Source organism: Oncorhynchus keta, chromosome 28 (assembly GCF_023373465.1).
Source record: "Oncorhynchus keta strain PuntledgeMale-10-30-2019 chromosome 28, Oket_V2, whole genome shotgun sequence".
In the NCBI taxonomy this organism is placed as follows: Eukaryota; Metazoa; Chordata; class Actinopteri; order Salmoniformes; family Salmonidae; genus Oncorhynchus; species Oncorhynchus keta.
Window position 1 is genome coordinate 2713820 of NC_068448.1, and position 17026 is coordinate 2730845.

General features: G+C 45.1%; 1 protein-coding gene across 1 annotated transcript in view; it reads left to right on the forward strand.

Moving 5' to 3' along the window:
* The first annotated feature begins 13980 nt into the window (after positions 1-13980).
* LOC118360489 (host cell factor 1-like) overlaps positions 13981-17026 on the forward strand; it is an 80102-nt gene continuing 77056 nt past the window's right edge. Inside the window, 1 exon segment of the mRNA XM_052484400.1 lies at positions 13981-14821. Coding sequence (XP_052340360.1) covers positions 14644-14821 — 178 coding nt within the window. The 5' untranslated portion in view covers positions 13981-14643.

A 17026-nucleotide genomic window follows, 5' to 3' on the forward strand; every position in this document is an offset into this window, starting at 1 on the left:
CTGTCACCATCGTTTTGTGCACCAGCGCCTCATGACACTCACCTGGACTCCATCACCTCCTTTTAAATTTTTTTAAATGTTTTTATTTCACCTTTATTTAACCAGGTAGGCTAGTTGAGAACACCTTTATTTAACCAGGTAGGCTAGTTGAGAACACCTTTATTTAACCAGGTAGGGTAGTTGAGAACACCTTTATTTAACCAGGTAGGCTAGTTGAGAACACCTTTATTTAACCAGGTAGGCCAGTTGAGAACACCTTTATTTAACCAGGTAGGCTAGTTGAGAACACCTTTATTTAACCAGGTAGGCTAGTTGAGAACACCTTTATTTAACCAGGTAGGCCAGTTGAGAACACCTTTATTTAACCAGGTAGGCTAGTTGAGAACACCTTTATTTAACCAGGTAGGCCAGTTGAGAACACCTTTATTTAACCAGGTAGGCTAGTTGAGAACACCTTTATTTAACCAGGTAGGCTAGTTGAGAACACCTTTATTTAACCAGGTAGGCTAGTTGAGAACACCTTTATTTAACCAGGTAGGCCAGTTGAGAACACCTTTATTTAACCAGGTAGGCTAGTTGAGAACACCTTTATTTAACCAGGTAGGCTAGTTGAGAACACCTTTATTTAACCAGGTAGGCTAGTTGAGAACACCTTTATTTAACCAGGTAGGCCAGTTGAGAACACCTTTATTTAACCAGGTAGGCTAGTTGAGAACACCTTTATTTAACCAGGTAGGCTAGTTGAGAACACCTTTATTTAACCAGGTAGGCTAGTTGAGAACACCTTTATTTAACCAGGTAGGCCAGTTGAGAACACCTTTATTTAACCAGGTAGGCTAGTTGAGAACACCTTTATTTAACCAGGTAGGCCAGTTGAGAACACCTTTATTTAACCAGGTAGGCTAGTTGAGAACACCTTTATTTAACCAGGTAGGCTAGTTGAGAACACCTTTATTTAACCAGGTAGGCTAGTTGAGAACACCTTTATTTAACCAGGTAGGCCAGTTGAGAACACCTTTATTTAACCAGGTAGGCTAGTTGAGAACAAGTTCTCATTTGCAACTGCGACCTGGCCAAGATAAAGCATAGCAGTGTGAACAGACAACACAGAGTTACACATGGAGTAAACAATTAACAAGTCAATAACACAGTAGAAAAAAAGGGGAGTCTATATACAATGTGTGCAAAAGGCTTGAGGAGGTAGGCGAAAATTACAATTTTGCAGATTAACACTGGAGTGATAAATGATCAGATGGTCATGTACAGGTAGAGATATTGGTGTGCAAAAGAGCAGAAAAGTAAATAAATAAAAACAGTATGGGGATGAGGTAGGTGAAAATGGGTGGGCGATTTACCATTAGGCTATGTACAGCTGCAGCGATCGGTTAGCTGCTCAGATAGCAGATGTTTGAAGTTGGTGAGGGAGATAAAAGTCTCCAACTTCAGCGATTTTTGCAATTCGTTCCAGTCACAGGCAGCAGAGTACTGGAACGAAAGGCGGCCAAATGAGGTGTTGGCTTTAGGGATGATCAGTGAGATACACCTGCTGCAGCGCGTGCTACGGATGGGTGTTGCCATCGTGACCAGTGAACTGAGATAAGGCGGAGCTTTACCTAGCATGGACTTGTCGATGACCTGGAGCCAGTGGGTCTGGCGACGAATATGTAGCGAGGGCCAGCCGACTAGAGCATACAAGTCGCAGTGGTGGGTGGTATAAGGTGCTTTAGTGACAAAACGGATGGCACTGTGATAAACTGCATCCAGTTTGCTGAGTAGAGTGTTGGAAGCAATTCTGTAGATGACATCGCCAAAGTCGAGGATCGGTAGGAGAGTCAGTTTTACTAGGGAAAGTTTGGCGGCGTGAGTGAAGGAGGCTTTGTTGCGGAATAGAAAGCCGACTCTTGATTTGATTTTCGATTGGAGATGTTTGATATGAGTCTGGAAGGAGAGTTTGCAGTCTAGCCAGACACCTAGGTACTTATAGATGTCCACATATTCAAGGTCGGAACCATCCAGGGTGGTGATGCTGGTCAGGCGTGCGGGTGCAGGCAGCGATCGGTTGAAAACCATGCATTTGGTTTACTAGCGTTTAAGAGCAGTTGGAGGCCACGGAAGGAGTGTTGTATGGCATTGAAGCTCGTCTGGAGGTTAGATAGCACAGTGTCCAAGGACGGGCCGGAAGTATATAGAATGGTGTTGTCTGCGTAGAGGTGGATCAGGGAATCGCCCGCAGCAAGAGCAACATCATTGATATATACAGAGAAAATAGTCGGCCCGAGAATTGAACCCTGTGGCACACCCATAGACTGCCAGAGGACCGGACAGCATGCCCTCCGATTTGACACACTGATTATCTTCCCTATATCTGTCACTCCCCTGGACTCCATCACCTCCTTGATTATCTTCTCTATATCTCTCACTCACCTGGACTCCATCACTTCCTTGATTATCTTCCCTATATCTGTCACTCACCCGGTCTCCATCACCTCCTTGATTATCTTCCCTATATCTGTCACTCACCTGGACTCCATCACTTCCTTGATTATCTTCCCTGTGTCGGTCCCTCCCCTTGGCTCTTTCCTCAGGTGTTATTGACTCTGTGTCGGTCCCTCCCCTTGGCTCTTTCCTCAGGTGTTATTGACTCTGTGTCGGTCCCTCCCCTTGGCTCTTTCCTCAGGTGTTATTGACTCTGTGTCGGTCCCTCCCCTTGGCTCTTTCCTCAGGTGTTATTGACTCTGTGTCGGTCCCTCCCCTTGGCTCTTTCCTCAGGTGTTATTGACTCTGTGTCGGTCCCTCCCCTTGGCTCTTTCCTCAGGTGTTATTGACTCTGTGTCGGTCCCTCCCCTTGGCTCTTTCCTGAGGTGTTATTGACTCTGTGTCGGTCCCTCCCCTTGTCGGTGTGTTGTTTTGTGGTTTGTGCTCATTGTTTTGTTTATTTATTATAACACTCACTCCCTGAACTTGTTTCCTGACTCTCAGCGCACTCGTTTCAGGCGGTCCTCACGAGAGACAGTTTCATCATCGCGCTTCATGGTTTTTGCGACTGCACTTGTAGAAACTTTAAAAGTTCCTGACCTTCAAGTCTTAAAGTAATGATGGACTGTCGTTTCTCTTTGCTTATTTGAGCTCTTCTTGTACAAGGAACTTGACCAAGGGATCCGGAGGACTGTCAATACTGTGTGGACAGAGAACAATTTGAGCAATGTCGCTTAAACAGCCTCTTTCCAAATGAACCCCACAGAAAAAATGGTGTCACTGTAGATCAGTGGCGGCTGGTGACTTTAATAATTGAGGAGGATAGGATACGCGGAATGCACAGAGAAAACAAACAAAGTGTTTTTGTTTTTTTAAATCATCAAAGACTAATGACTTTAACCTAAAGCATTTAATAAAGACATTTATAGCACAATAGAATGGGAATGAGAGGGGCCATTTACAGAGTGGGAAAGAGCTCACAGTAGTGACGAGTTGAGGTGTTCAGAAGCTTGACCAGTGCAGGACAGGATATATACTGTACTCGATACCATCTACTGCATCCTGTCTATGCCGTTCTGTACCATCACTATATCTCATATGTATATACTGTACTCTATATCATCTACTGCATCTTTATGTAATACATGTATCACTATCCACTTTAAACTATGCCACTTTGTTTACATACCCTACATTACTCATCTCATATGTATATACTGTACTCGATACCATCTACTGCATCCTGTCTATGCCGTTCTGTACCATCACTCATTCATATATCTTTATGTACGTATTCTTTATCCCCTTACACTTGTGTGTATAAGGTAGTAGTTGTGGAATTGTTAGGTTAGATTACTACTGCATTGTCGGAACTAGAAGCACAAGCATTTCGCTACACTCGCATTAACATCTGCTAACCATGTGTACGAGGACCATTAACATCTGCTAACCATGTGTATGTGACCAATAAAATTAGATTTGATTTAACTGATTAGACAAAAGACAATAAAAACCACACACTACACAGTGAGACAAAAGAGATCAGAATGAGTTAGTCCAAGCACTGATGTGTAATAATGTGTTTGTGATTGACTCTACATGCAGTAGTGAGAGTACATTGATAGTGGTTCTCGCAGTGATTGGTAGAGGTAACATTCAATGTGCCAATGGGTGAGAGGGCACATGAGACATGGTTTCAGTTCATGTCAGGGGATTGAGTTGACAGTGGAGTGGAGTATTCATCACCTCTTAATCACTGAACAGGTGGGGGGGACTCAGCTGTAAATACTAACAGCAGAGACATTCCATGACAGCTGCGCCATCGTAGGTTTGGACAACGAGTTTCTCTACGAAGTTTAACTCAAGACGTCTCAAAATTCTTAAAGTCAAACACAGACTGCGCATCTCGCCCACTTGACACATCAAAAGTATCCCAAGAAACGTTCCTGAGTAAAAACCCAGATCGTCCCACATACCTGAGGGTGACTGACAACTGCAAGCAGACCGATTGAAACGCTATTTAGCGTGCACCGCTAACTCAGCTAGCCGTTTCACATCTGTTACACTCACCCCCCTTTTGACCTCCTCCTTTTCCGCAGCAACCAGTGATCCGGGTCACGGCACCAATGTAACAGTATAACTTTAGACCGTCCCCTCGCCCGGGCGCCAACCAGGGACCCTCTGCACACATCAACAACTGACACCCACGAAGCATCGTTACCCATCGCTCCACAAAAGCCGCCGCCCTTGCAGAGCAAAGGGGAACTACTACTTCAAGGTCTCAGAGCAAGTGACGTCACCGATTGAAACGCTATTTAGCGCGCACCACCGCTATCTAAGCTAGCCGTTTCACATCCGTTACACATAGGTCCCAGAGTGGTGGGGCAATATTTACCCCCTGGGGCCTGGAGTTTTTCCTTATATGTTAACCTAACTAGGAAAACTCTGGGCCTTTATGTATGACAGTGATTAATCAGTTGTAAAAAGGTTTGATATGGAATATGATGCGACCAGTTTTTCCTAATTAGGTCACATGGTGTAAAAAGAACTCCTGGCCAGGAAGTCCAGGATCCAGTTAGTTGCAGAGGGGGGTGTTTAGTCCCAGAGTCCTTAGCTCAGTGACGAGCTTCGTGGGCACTATGGTGTTGAATGCTGAGCTGTAGTCGATGAACAGCATTCTCACATGGGTGTTCCTTTTGTCCTGGTGAGAAAAGGCGGTGTGGAGTGCGATTGAGATTGCGTCATCTGTGGATCTGTTGGGGCGGTATGCGAATTGGAGTGGGTCTAGGGTATCCGGGAGGATGCTGTTGATGTGAGCCATGACCAGCCTTTCATTGCTAATGTCATGAGTGCCACGGGCGGTAATCATTTAGGCAGATTAGCTTCACTTCTTTGGGCAAGGGACTATGGTAGTCTGCTTGAGACAAGTAGGTATTACAGACTCGGTCAGAGGTTGAAAATGTCAGTGAAGACACTTGACAGTTGGTCCCCGCATGCTTTGAGTACACATCCTGGTAATCCGTCTGGCCCTGGGCTGGGCTAGAGACACTGGGACTGGCCTGGGTAATCCGTCTGGCCCTGGGCTGGGCTAGAGACACTGGGACTGGCCTGGGTAATCCGTCTGGCCCTGGGCTGGGCTAGAGACACTGGGACTGGCCTGGGTAATCCGTCTGGCCCTGGGCTGGGCTAGAGACACTGGGACTGGCCTGGGTAATCCGTCTGGCCCTGGGCTGGGCTAGAGACACTGGGACTGGCCTGGGTAATCCGTCTGGCCCTGGGCTGGGCTAGAGACACTGGGACTGGCCTGGGTAATCCGTCTGGCCCTGGGCTGGGCTAGAGACACTGGGACTGGCCTGGGTAATCCCTGGCCCTGGGCTGGGCTAGAGACACTGGGACTGGCCTGGGTAATCCGTCTGGCCCTGGGCTGGGCTAGAGACACTGGGACTGGCCTGGGTAATCCGTCTGGCCCTGGGCTGGGCTAGAGACACTGGGACTGGCCTGGGTAATCCGTCTGGCCCTGGGCTGGGCTAGAGACACTGGGACTGGCCTGGGTAATCCGTCTGGCCCTGGGCTGGGCTAGAGACACTGGGACTGGCCTGGGTAATCCGTCTGGCCCTGGGCTGGGCTAGAGACACTGGGACTGGCCTGGGTAATCCGTCTGGCCCTGGGCTGGGCTAGAGACACTGGGACTGGCCTGGGTAATCCGTCTGGCCCTGGGCTGGGCTAGAGACACTGGGACTGGCCTGGGTAATCCGTCTGGCCCTGGGCTGGGCTAGAGACACTGGGACTGGCCTGGGTAATCCGTCTGGCCCTGGGCTGGGCTAGAGACACTGGGACTGGCCTGGGTAATCCGTCTGGCCCTGGGCTGGGCTAGAGACACTGGGACTGGCCTGGGTAATCCGTCTGGCCCGGCGGCTTTGTGAATGTTGACCTGTTTAAAGGTCTTGCTCACATCGGCTACCGAGAGCGTTATCACACAGTCATCCAGGACAGCTGGTGATCTCGTGCATGCTTCAGTGTTGCTTGCCTCAAAGCGAGCATTAAAGGCATTTAGCTCGTCTGGTAGGCTCGCTTCACTGGGCAGCTTGTGTCTGTGTTTCCCCTTTGTAGTCCGTAATAGTTTGTAAACCCTTTCAAGCCCTTCCACATCCGACGAGCGTCAGAGCCGGTGTAGTAGGATTCAATCTTAATCCTGTATTGACGCTTTGCTTGTTTGATGGTTTATCTGAGGGCATAGCGGGATTTCTTATACGCGTTTGGATTAGTCTCCCGCTCATTGAAAGCGGCAGCTCGATCCTTTAGCTCAATGCAGATGTTGCCTGTAATCCATGGCTTCTGGTTGGGATATGTACGTACAGTCACCGTGGGGAGGACGTCATCGATGCACTTATTGATGAAGCCGATGACTGAGGTGATGTACTCCTCAATGCCATTGGATGAATCCCAGAACATATTCCAGTCTGTGCTGCAAAACAGTCCTGTAGTGTAGCATCCGCGTCATCTGTCCACTTCCATATTGAGCGAGTCACTGGTACTTCCTGCTTTAGTTTTTGCTTGTAAGCAGGAATCGGGAGGATAGAATTATGGTCAGATTTGCCAAATGGAGGGCGATGGAGAGCTTTGTATGCATCTCTGTGTGTGGAGTAAAGGTGATCTAGGATATTTTTTGCCCTGGTTGTACATGTGACATGCTGGTAAAAATTTGGTAAAACTGATTTAAGTTTGCCTGCATTACAGTCCCCGGGCCACTAGGAAAGCCGCTTCTGGGTGAGCATTTTCTTGTTTGCTTATGGCCTTATAGAGTTGGTTTGAGAGGTATCTTAGAGCCAGCTTCGTTCTGTGGTGGTAAATAGACGGCTACGAATAATATAGATGAGAACTCTCTTGGTAGGTAGTGTGGTCTACAGCTTATCATAAGGTACTCTACCTCAGGCGAGCAATACCTCAAGACTTCTTTAATATTAGACATCGCGCACCAGCTGTTATTGACAAAAAGACACACACCCCACCCCTCGTCTTACCAGAGGTAACGTCTCTGTTCTTCCGGTGCTTGGAAAATCCCGCCAGTTCAATATCTTCGTTCAGTCACGTCTCGGTGAAACATAAGATGTTACGGTTTTTAATGTCCCGTTGGTAGTATAATCATAATAGTTGGTCATCAATTTTTTATTTCTAACGATTGCACGTTAGCAAGAAGAAATTGAAGGCTCGCCTACGGATTCTCAGAAGGATCCAGCATTGTGTGTTTCATAATGTTAAGATCCCAATTTAATTTAACCATTTTAACATTCACACCCCTCATTGTGATCAATTCCATTCCAATTCCAGTCAATTCAAAAAGTAAACCAAATTCCAATTGGAATTTCAGTGTACTTCCTAAATTGACTGGAATTGAAATGGAATTGATCCCAACTCTGGTTTGCACAGTGTCCCAGTGTGTCACATCCATGACTCCTAGGTGGTCCAGGTGCTTCAAGACATCCATACCAGTCTGAAAGCCTCATCCACTCTCAATGTATCCTCCTCTCCTTTCTCCTCGCCATTCCTTCCACAAACCTCCTCAATAATCCATAGACTCATCAAATCAAATGTATTTATAAAGCCCTTCGTACATCAGCTGATATCTCAAAGTGCTGTACAGAAACCCAGCCTAAAACCCCAAACAGCAAGCAATGCAGGTGTAGAAGCACGGTGGCTAGGAAAAACTCCATAGAAAGGCCAAAACCTAGGAAGAAACCTAGAGAGGAACCAGGCTATGGGGGGTGGCCAGTCCTATTCTGGCTGTGCCGGGTGGATATTATAACAGAACATGGCCAAGATGTTCAAATGTTCGGCCAGGTGGACTGGGGACAGCAAGGAGTCATCACGTCAGGTAGTCCTGAGGCATGGTCCTAGGGCTAGAAAGAAAGAGAGAAAGAGAAAATTAGAGAGAGCATACTTAAATTCACACAGGACACCGGATAGGACAGGAGAAGTACTCCAGATATAACAAACTGACCCTAGCCCCCCGACACATAAACTACTGCAGCATAAATACTTGAGGCTGAGACAGGAGGGGTCAGGAAACACTGTGGCCCCATCCGAAGATACCCCCAGGCAGGGCCAAACAGGAAGGATATAACCCTACCCACTTTGCCAAAGCCACAGCCCCCACACCACTAGAGGGATATCTTCAACCACCAACTTACCAGCCTGAGACAAGGCCGTAGACTCCTTATCAGACATTCTGTCAAAGATGTGTCGGTCCACTGTAAGACACATACATACCACTGCCCTCCTCACCCCTACTCTGTCCTCTTTCCCATCTCCCCCATAGTGACACGAGAGCAGACCCCCAGACCTCCTTTCCATGTGGTGGAGCCTCTGGGACAAGGGGAACAGTTGTGGTTGGTCTTAGACTAGCCAGTTGGCTACGCTTTTAGTTTTAATTCGTTCAGTGCCTCCAGAGAGGACCAAACATCTTGGTTCATACTCATCATCAGATATCTCATAACCCAGGGTCAGGGTTCACAGCTCATCTCCTTGAGGGTTGCAGTCAGGATGATTTTAGTTTTAATTTGTTCAGTGCCCCCAGAGAGGACCAAACATCTTGGTTGTGTTCATTTGCCACAAAAATAAAAACAGAGACTGCCAGGCTTGCCCTCTATGGAATAACCCTGCCAGGCTTGCCCTCTCTGGAATAACCCTGCCAGGCTTGCCCTCTCTGGAATAACCCTGCCAGGCTTGCCCTCTATGGAATAACCCTGCCAGGCTTGCCCTCTCTGGAATAACCCTGCCAGGCTTGCCCTCTCTAGAATAACCCTGCCAGGCTTGCCCTCTCTAGAATAACTCTGCCAGGCTTGCCCTCTCTAGAATAACCCTGCCAGGCTTGTCCTCTCTAGAATAACCCTGCCAGGCTTGCCCCTCTCTAGAATAACCCTGCCAGGCTTGCCCTCTCTAGAATAACCCTGCCAGGCTTGCCCTCTCTGGAATAACCCTGCCAGGCTTGCCCTCTCTAGAATAACCCTGCCAGGCTTGCCCTCTCTAGAATAACTCTGCCAGGCTTGCCCTCTCTAGAATAACTCTGCCAGGCTTGCCCTCTCTAGAATAACCCTGCCAGGCTTGTCCTCTCTAGAATAACCCTGCCAGGCTTGCCCTCTCTCTAGAATAACCCTGCCAGGCTTGCCTTCTCTAGAATAACCCTGCCAGGCTTGCCCTCTCTCTAGAATAACCCTGCCAGGCTTGTCCTCTCTAGAATAACCCTGCCAGGCTTGCCCTCTCTAGAATAACCCTGCCAGGCTTGCCCTCTCTAGAATAACCCTGCCAGGCTTGTCCTCCCTAGAATAACCCTGCCAGGCTTGCCCTCCCTAGAATAACCCTGCCAGGCTTGTCCTCTCTAGAATAACCCTGCCAGGCTTGCCCTCTCTAGAATAACCCTGCCAGGCTTGCCCTCTCTAGAATAACCCTGCCAGGCTTGTCCTCTCTATAATAACCCTGCCAGGCTTGCCCTCTCTAGAATAAAAAATACAGTACCTGCTCCTAGTAGAGGACTCTTTGAAACTACAATGGAATGCATTGTAGATCTGATTATTTTTATTTATTTATTTAACCTTTATTTGAACAGGGAAGACATATTGTGACATAGGTCTCTTTTACAAATGTGCCCTGTATATATAAAATAATTTTTTCCCCAGCTTTATTTAACCAGGTAGGCAAGTTGAGAACAAGTTCTCATTTACAATTGCGACCTGGCCAAGATAATGCAAAGCAGTTCGAAACACAACAACAGAGTTACACATGGCTTAAAACAAGCATACAGTCAATAATAGGGTAGAAAAATAAGTATATATACAATGTGAGCAAATGAGGTGAGATAAGGGAGGTAAAGGCAAAAAAAGGCCATGGTGGTGAAGTAAATACAATATAGCAAGTAAAACACTGGAATGGTAGATTTGCAGTGGAAGAATGTGCAAAGTAGAAATAAAAATAATGGGGTGCAAAGGAGCAAAATAAATGAATAAATACAGTAGAGGGAGAGGTAGTTGTTTGGGCTAAATTATAGATGGTCTATGTACAGGTGCAGTAATCTGTGAGCTGCTCTGACAGCTGGTGCTTAAAGCTAGTGAGGGAGTGTTTCCAGTTTCAGAGATTTTTGTAGTTCGTTCTAGTCATTGGCAGCAGAGAACTGGAATGAGAGGTGGCCAAAGGAGGAATTGGTTTTGGGGGTGACCAGAGAGATATACTGGAGCGCGTGCTACAGGTGGGTGCTGTTATGGTGACCAGCGAGCTGAGATAAGAGGGGACTTTACCTAGCAGGGTCTTGTAGATAACCTGTAGCCAGTGGGTGTGGCAACGAGTACCCTGTGGCACCCCCGTAAAAAGTGCCAGAGGCCCGGACAACAGGCCCTCCGATTTGACACACTGAACTCTCAGAGTAGTAGTCGGTGAACCAGGCGAGGCAATCATTTGAGAAAACAAGGCTATCGAGTCTTCCGATGAGGATGTGGTGATTGACAAGAGTCGAAAGCCTTGGCCAGGTCAATGAATACGGCTGCACAGTATTGTTTCTTATCGATGGCGGTTAAGATATTGTTTCGGACCTTGAGCGTGGCTGAAGTGCACCCATGACCAGCTCTGAAACCAGATTGCATAGCGAGAAGGTGCGGTGGGATTCGAAATGGTCGGTAATCTGTTTGTTGACTTTCGAAAGACCTTAGAAAGGCAGAGTAGGATAGATATACGTCTGTAGCAGTTTGGGTCTAGAGTGTCCCCCCATTTGAATTAGGGGGATGACCGCAGCTGCTTTCCAATCTTTGGGAATATTAGACGACACGAAAGAGCAACAATTTTGGCAGATAGTTTAAGAAAGGGTCCAGATTGTCAAGCCTGGCTGATTTGTAGGGGTCCAGATTGTCTAGCCCGGCTGATTTGTAGAGGTCCAGATTGTCTAGCCCGGCTGATTTGTAGGGGTCCAGATTTTGCAGCTCTTTCAGAACATCAGCTGACTGGATTTGGGAGAAGGAGAAATGGTGAAGGCTTGTGCGAGTTGCTGTGGGGGGTGCAGTGCTGTTGACTGGGGTAGGGGTAGCCAGGTGGAAAGCGGGGGCTGTTCGATGCTAATGGAGAACGCCATAGGATGTTTTTGTGTTGGTTAAGGGCAGTCAGGTCTGGAGAGAACCAAGGGCTATATCTGTTCCTGGTTCTAAATTTCTTGAATGGGGCATGCTTATTTAAGATGGTGTGGAAGGCATTTAAAAAAATAACCAGACATCCTTTACTGACGGGATGAGGTCAATATCCTTCCAGGATACCCGGGCCAGGTCGATTAGAAAGGCCTGCTCGCTGAAGTGTTTCAGGGAGCGTTTTACAGTGATGAGTGGAGGTCGTTTGACCGCTGACCCATTACGGATGCAGGCAAGGAGGCAGTGATCGCTGAGATCTTGGTTGAAAACAACAGAGGTGTATTTAGAGGGCAAGTTGGTTAGGATGATATCTATGAGGGTGCCCGTGTTTACGGCTTTGGGGTGGTACCTGGTAGGTTCGTTGATAATTTGTGTGAGATTGAGGGCATCAAGCTTAGATTGTAGGATGGCTGGGGTGTTAAGCATGTTTCAGTTTAGGTCACCTAGCAGCACGAGCTCTGAAGATAGATGGGGGCCAATCAGTTCACATATGGTGTCCAGAGCACAGCTGGGGGCAGAGGGTAGTCTATAGCAGGCGGCAACGGTGAGAGATGAGTTTTTAGAGAGGTTCGAATTGTTTGGGTACAGACCTGGATAGTAGGACAGTACTCTGCAGACTATCTTTGCAGTAGATTGCAACTCACTGCTCAAATGAACAAAGTAGAGTTATTTAGCTATTAATGTGAATTATTTGTCTGATGTCATGATTTTGTTATCAAGAGTAATTCAATTGTTATACTTTATTTTAAAACATGGCCCACAATGTACTTGATCATGTTTGGGGAACAGGCCTTCAACTGTCCTAGGGTCCTCAGGCACATTTATTTTTACTATCAAACTAGGGCAGTAGTCACCTAATGATATAAGTCTGAGTGACACTTGGCTCATGCAATGTAGTGTCCTGTCAACCTTTGCCACCTGTTGTCGTGGGAGCCAGCTGTATTAATATTTTCCCTCAATTTGCTGCATTGGTGTCAGCAGTGGGATGATGGCTGTGTCACAGTTGCATTGTATTTTTTCTTCTTCTTCACACAATAATATGGCTACATAGCCTACTCTACAGTAGCATGCAGTTTGCCAGAATGACAATCGTTTATTCAGGTTCAGTGGTCTTATCAAACTTGACTTTGAATGAGCAATATATATATATATATATATGATTTTTAAATTTAGATGTTGACCACCAACCATTCTGTAGCAGGTAATCAGTGAGAATTTGTGACAGTGGCCACACCGTGCTCGACATCTCTCCACTGTCGGTTTATGGAAAGTGGTGTTTGAGGCGGATGAGAAAATGGTGGCTTCCTGGGCGGCATGAGAACATGTAGCTTTTTCTCATTTTTATTTAGAATTATCCCGGGTTCAAATTATTAAATTGAGTCCCGCTCTCGAGACTTTTTTTTTTGGATTAAAGTTACAATTTACGAGTAAGTATAGTGTGCTAACGATAACGCGACGAACTTTTTTTCGCGTTTTATTGTGACGGCTAACGTTATCTCCGCCATTTTTCTTGAGGGAAGCTAGCTAGCTTGCTAGCAAGGCTAATACAAAAAAAAATAACTTATTGCTATGAATGCATCAATGAAAGAGACGTTTAATAAAGAAGTAAAACTTAATTTCGTTAAATGATTCTACCATGTTAGGATTTATTAAGGTTGTTCTTCATTTTATAACCAACTTCTGTTTTTAATTGGTCAAGAAGGAAATTAGCAAGCTAACGTTAGCTGTAGCCTCCAAGCTGAAAGCTAACATTTTAGCAAGCTAAGAAATTAGCTGTTAGCTTATTTGCTATTTAGCTTAGCAATTTAGCTATCTGGTTTGTATTGGAATGTCTTGTATAATCTGTCAGTAACGTTATTTCTAATGTTCATTTGCAGCATCCGCTAACGTTAGCTAGCTCACTAGCAAAGATGCTTCACCAAGCTACTAGTGTAGCTTTTTAATTATGTCAAAATGGCGACACCCAGAACAGAAAGGCATGACTTTTTTTTTTGGAAAGCTAGCTTGTTACCATCACAGTGCAACAAAACTAAACACCAATAAACATTGGCTGTAACATTTATAATTACTTATGACACGTGAAGGTTTACAGATTGAAACAAGTTGAGAAATAATTTCTGCTCATGAAGAAGCATGAAAATTCAACTGCAATTAGTATTTCTCCCGGGATAATAATGTTCAATCATAATGTGTCTTGCACATTATAATCGGTATTGGGTACATATATTACTCTTAAATATATCTGTAAACGATTAAACTAGCAAACCAGGTTCAGGAGCCAGCTGAATTAATACTTGTATTATTAGTCAGGCTGTTTTCTGGATGGTTTGTTTAGTTTTGTTAGCTACAAGATGGCGGCACCCATCGAATCGCACCGCTTTGCTTCCTCGGAAATATAACTCCACAACACAGAAAATTAAAGCGTCATTTAAAAAAAAAAGAGATTAGTACAACAAACAACAAAAAAAAAAAATAATAATGTTGTGCCAAGAGTTCCACAATTTTGATGTCTGTACATTTTCATGTTGTTTCCGGATCTACGTTTCATAGTTTTGTTCTCGGCGTCTTGTTTGCTAAAATGGCGGCTCCCATAGATGGTTTTTTTTGTGCTTCTTCTTGGCTAAATAAACTTGCGAGCTAGCAACCACAACCTGGACATATTTATATTCTCTATGCAATTATATTACAAGTGGTCTTGAACTGGGAACAACGTATACAAAATCTCGATACTATATTTTGTGTTTTGAGTGCAGTATTTTAGTAGGACGCGAGGTTTAAATAAAAAAAAAAATCCTGTTTAAACGTTACCGTAGCCAGCTACTGTTAGCTTTGTTGTCAGTTAACGTTAGCTGGCTAGTCCTAACGGATGCTAGCTAACTCGTTAGCTTAGCATTATTATACATTTAGACATTTTAGCTATATTGGAAAGCTTTTCAAGTTGGACATTTTTTTTTTCTTCCCCCCCTTCTAACTTCCTTCTCGAAGAGAAACTGAATCTACCGGCACCATGACATCGGGGACCTCTGGCTCAGTTCTGCAGCCGCGGTGGAAGCGGGTGTTGGGTTGGTCCGGCCCTGTCCCTCGGCCCCGACACGGACATCGTGCAGTTGCAATTAAAGAATTGATGGTCGTTTTCGGGGGTGGCAATGAAGGAATTGTGGATGAACTGCATGTGTATAACACAGGTAAAGATGATCCTTTGTGTATACATTCGTTATTGTTCATACATGATTTGCTATGCTACCTAGCTAACATGTTTTCTTTTTAGCAATTGGATACGAACTTGCCCATCGGCTAATTTGTGCTAGTTAGCCATTTCATGGGCTGTAGCGCTAACTAGCACAAATATTTTCAACAAGTAGTTATTGCTTTTATCCTCTTGGGCAATGGTCGTTCAACATAGTCAATTACCAATGACCCTGTGGTTGTGACGGTGGGTAAAGTAGGTGGTTTAAAGTGTTTATGACTCCTGTTTTGCTCATATATTGATGCAAGGCAATCATGCGCCAGTGTTCACGTGCCTTGAAATGTAATGGGACCAGAAGCTCGCTAGTTACATGGCGAATGGTACCCAGTTGAGCTGCGGAGCCTTTGGCAAAACCGAAGTCGCCCAGTGGAGATTGGAGGGAAACTGCAAAGAGAAATGGCGGGTTAAATGAAAACAAACACGTCGTATCATCAACGAAACCTCTGTAACTCGCACAATTAAATATACAATATAAACCGACGATTTAATCTATGTTCTGCATTTTAAATAAGCATGCATTTGTGAAAATCCACGGTAATGGGCATTTTCAACGGGTGTTGTACACGACAACAAAAAAAAATGTAAACAACGCAATCCCTTTCACTGGCATCAATTGATTTATATGGTCTGCCAGTGGTGCAGTATCAGGAATTACTTTACATATTGGTATATTTGATAGAATTCCAGTCATTTCAATGAATGAAATAGAAATGAATGAAATAGACTAACAGGCTGTGGCTTTTGACAGTCGTTAGTTAAGCAGGTTATTGCCAGTGATCGACTTGGACTGAAATAGGTGCCGTGCTGGTACTATTTATATTTAGGTGTAAGAACTCTGCATTGCTTTTGAGCTAATATTCTATAAGATACAGTACTCAAGAAGTCGAATAGTTTTGTCACGATACCAACATTTTTACTAATAAGATACTGGACCAAGTATCAGGTTACCACAGTGAAAATTCAGTCTGTTCGACCCGTCTCTGATTCCTGTTTTCTAAACATTATGCGCACGCGTTACACAACCTGTCACTGATATTCACACTTGCTCATCCAGTATTGGAAAGGCCTACCAGTGTTTTGGATGGATGGATGAATGAATAAACATGCATAATGATGCAGAGGGAGAGAAGCAGGTGAGTGATGGCTGTAGGGGGATGCACTAGCATATGCACTAGCCTAGTGGTTAGAGCGTTGGACTAGTAACCGGAAGGTTGCGAGTTCAAACCCCCGAGCTGACAAGTGTAACTGATGTGAAACGGCTAGCTTAGTTAGCGGTGTGCGCTAAATAGCGTTTCGATCGGTTACGTCACTTGCTCTGAGACCTTGAAGTAGTAGTTCCCCTTGGAGCGATGGGTAACGATGCTTCGAGAGTGACTGTTGTTGATGTGTGCAGAATGTCCCTGGTTCGCGCCGGTTTAAAATTATACTGTTACACAAGGTACAAATCTGTCGTTCTGCCCCTGAACAGGCAGTTAACCCCACTGTTCCCAGGCCGTCATTGAAAATAAGAATATGTTCTTAACTGACTTGCCTGGTAAAAAAATAAAAAAAATAAAGTAATATTTACATTTATTCACATGAGCATGAAAGTGAAGTTGACATTATTGGACCAGCACATACAAGAGACCAGCGACCGTTTGCTTAGATTCAACAGAATTGGTCAAAACGGCCGACTTTAATAAACATTTTATAACAAGAGCCAGCGGGTTCTTGAGATCAGTGGGACTGAACAATGTCGTAGTATCATATGAAACGGTACTGTGGTATTCTAAAATGTTGGTATCATGACATTTTTGGTACTACTGTGGTACCTGTGTTTTCTTTTTATTTTACCTTTATTTAACCAGGCAAGTCAGTTAAGAACAAATTCTTATTTTCAATGACTGCCTAGGAACAGTGGGTTAACTGCCTGTTCAGGGGCAGAACAGCAGATTTGTACCGTGTCAGCTCGGGGGGGGGGGGATTTGAACTTGCAACCTTCCGGTTACTAGTCCAACGCTCTAACCACTAGGCTACCCTGCCGCCCGATACCGTGCAACACTATGTAGATTTGATTAGCCGGCCTGCCCAAGTCGAGCTTTTTGGTTATTACTACAGTAACTTCACTTACAGGGTTTTATAATCCATAAATGCAATGTGTTTC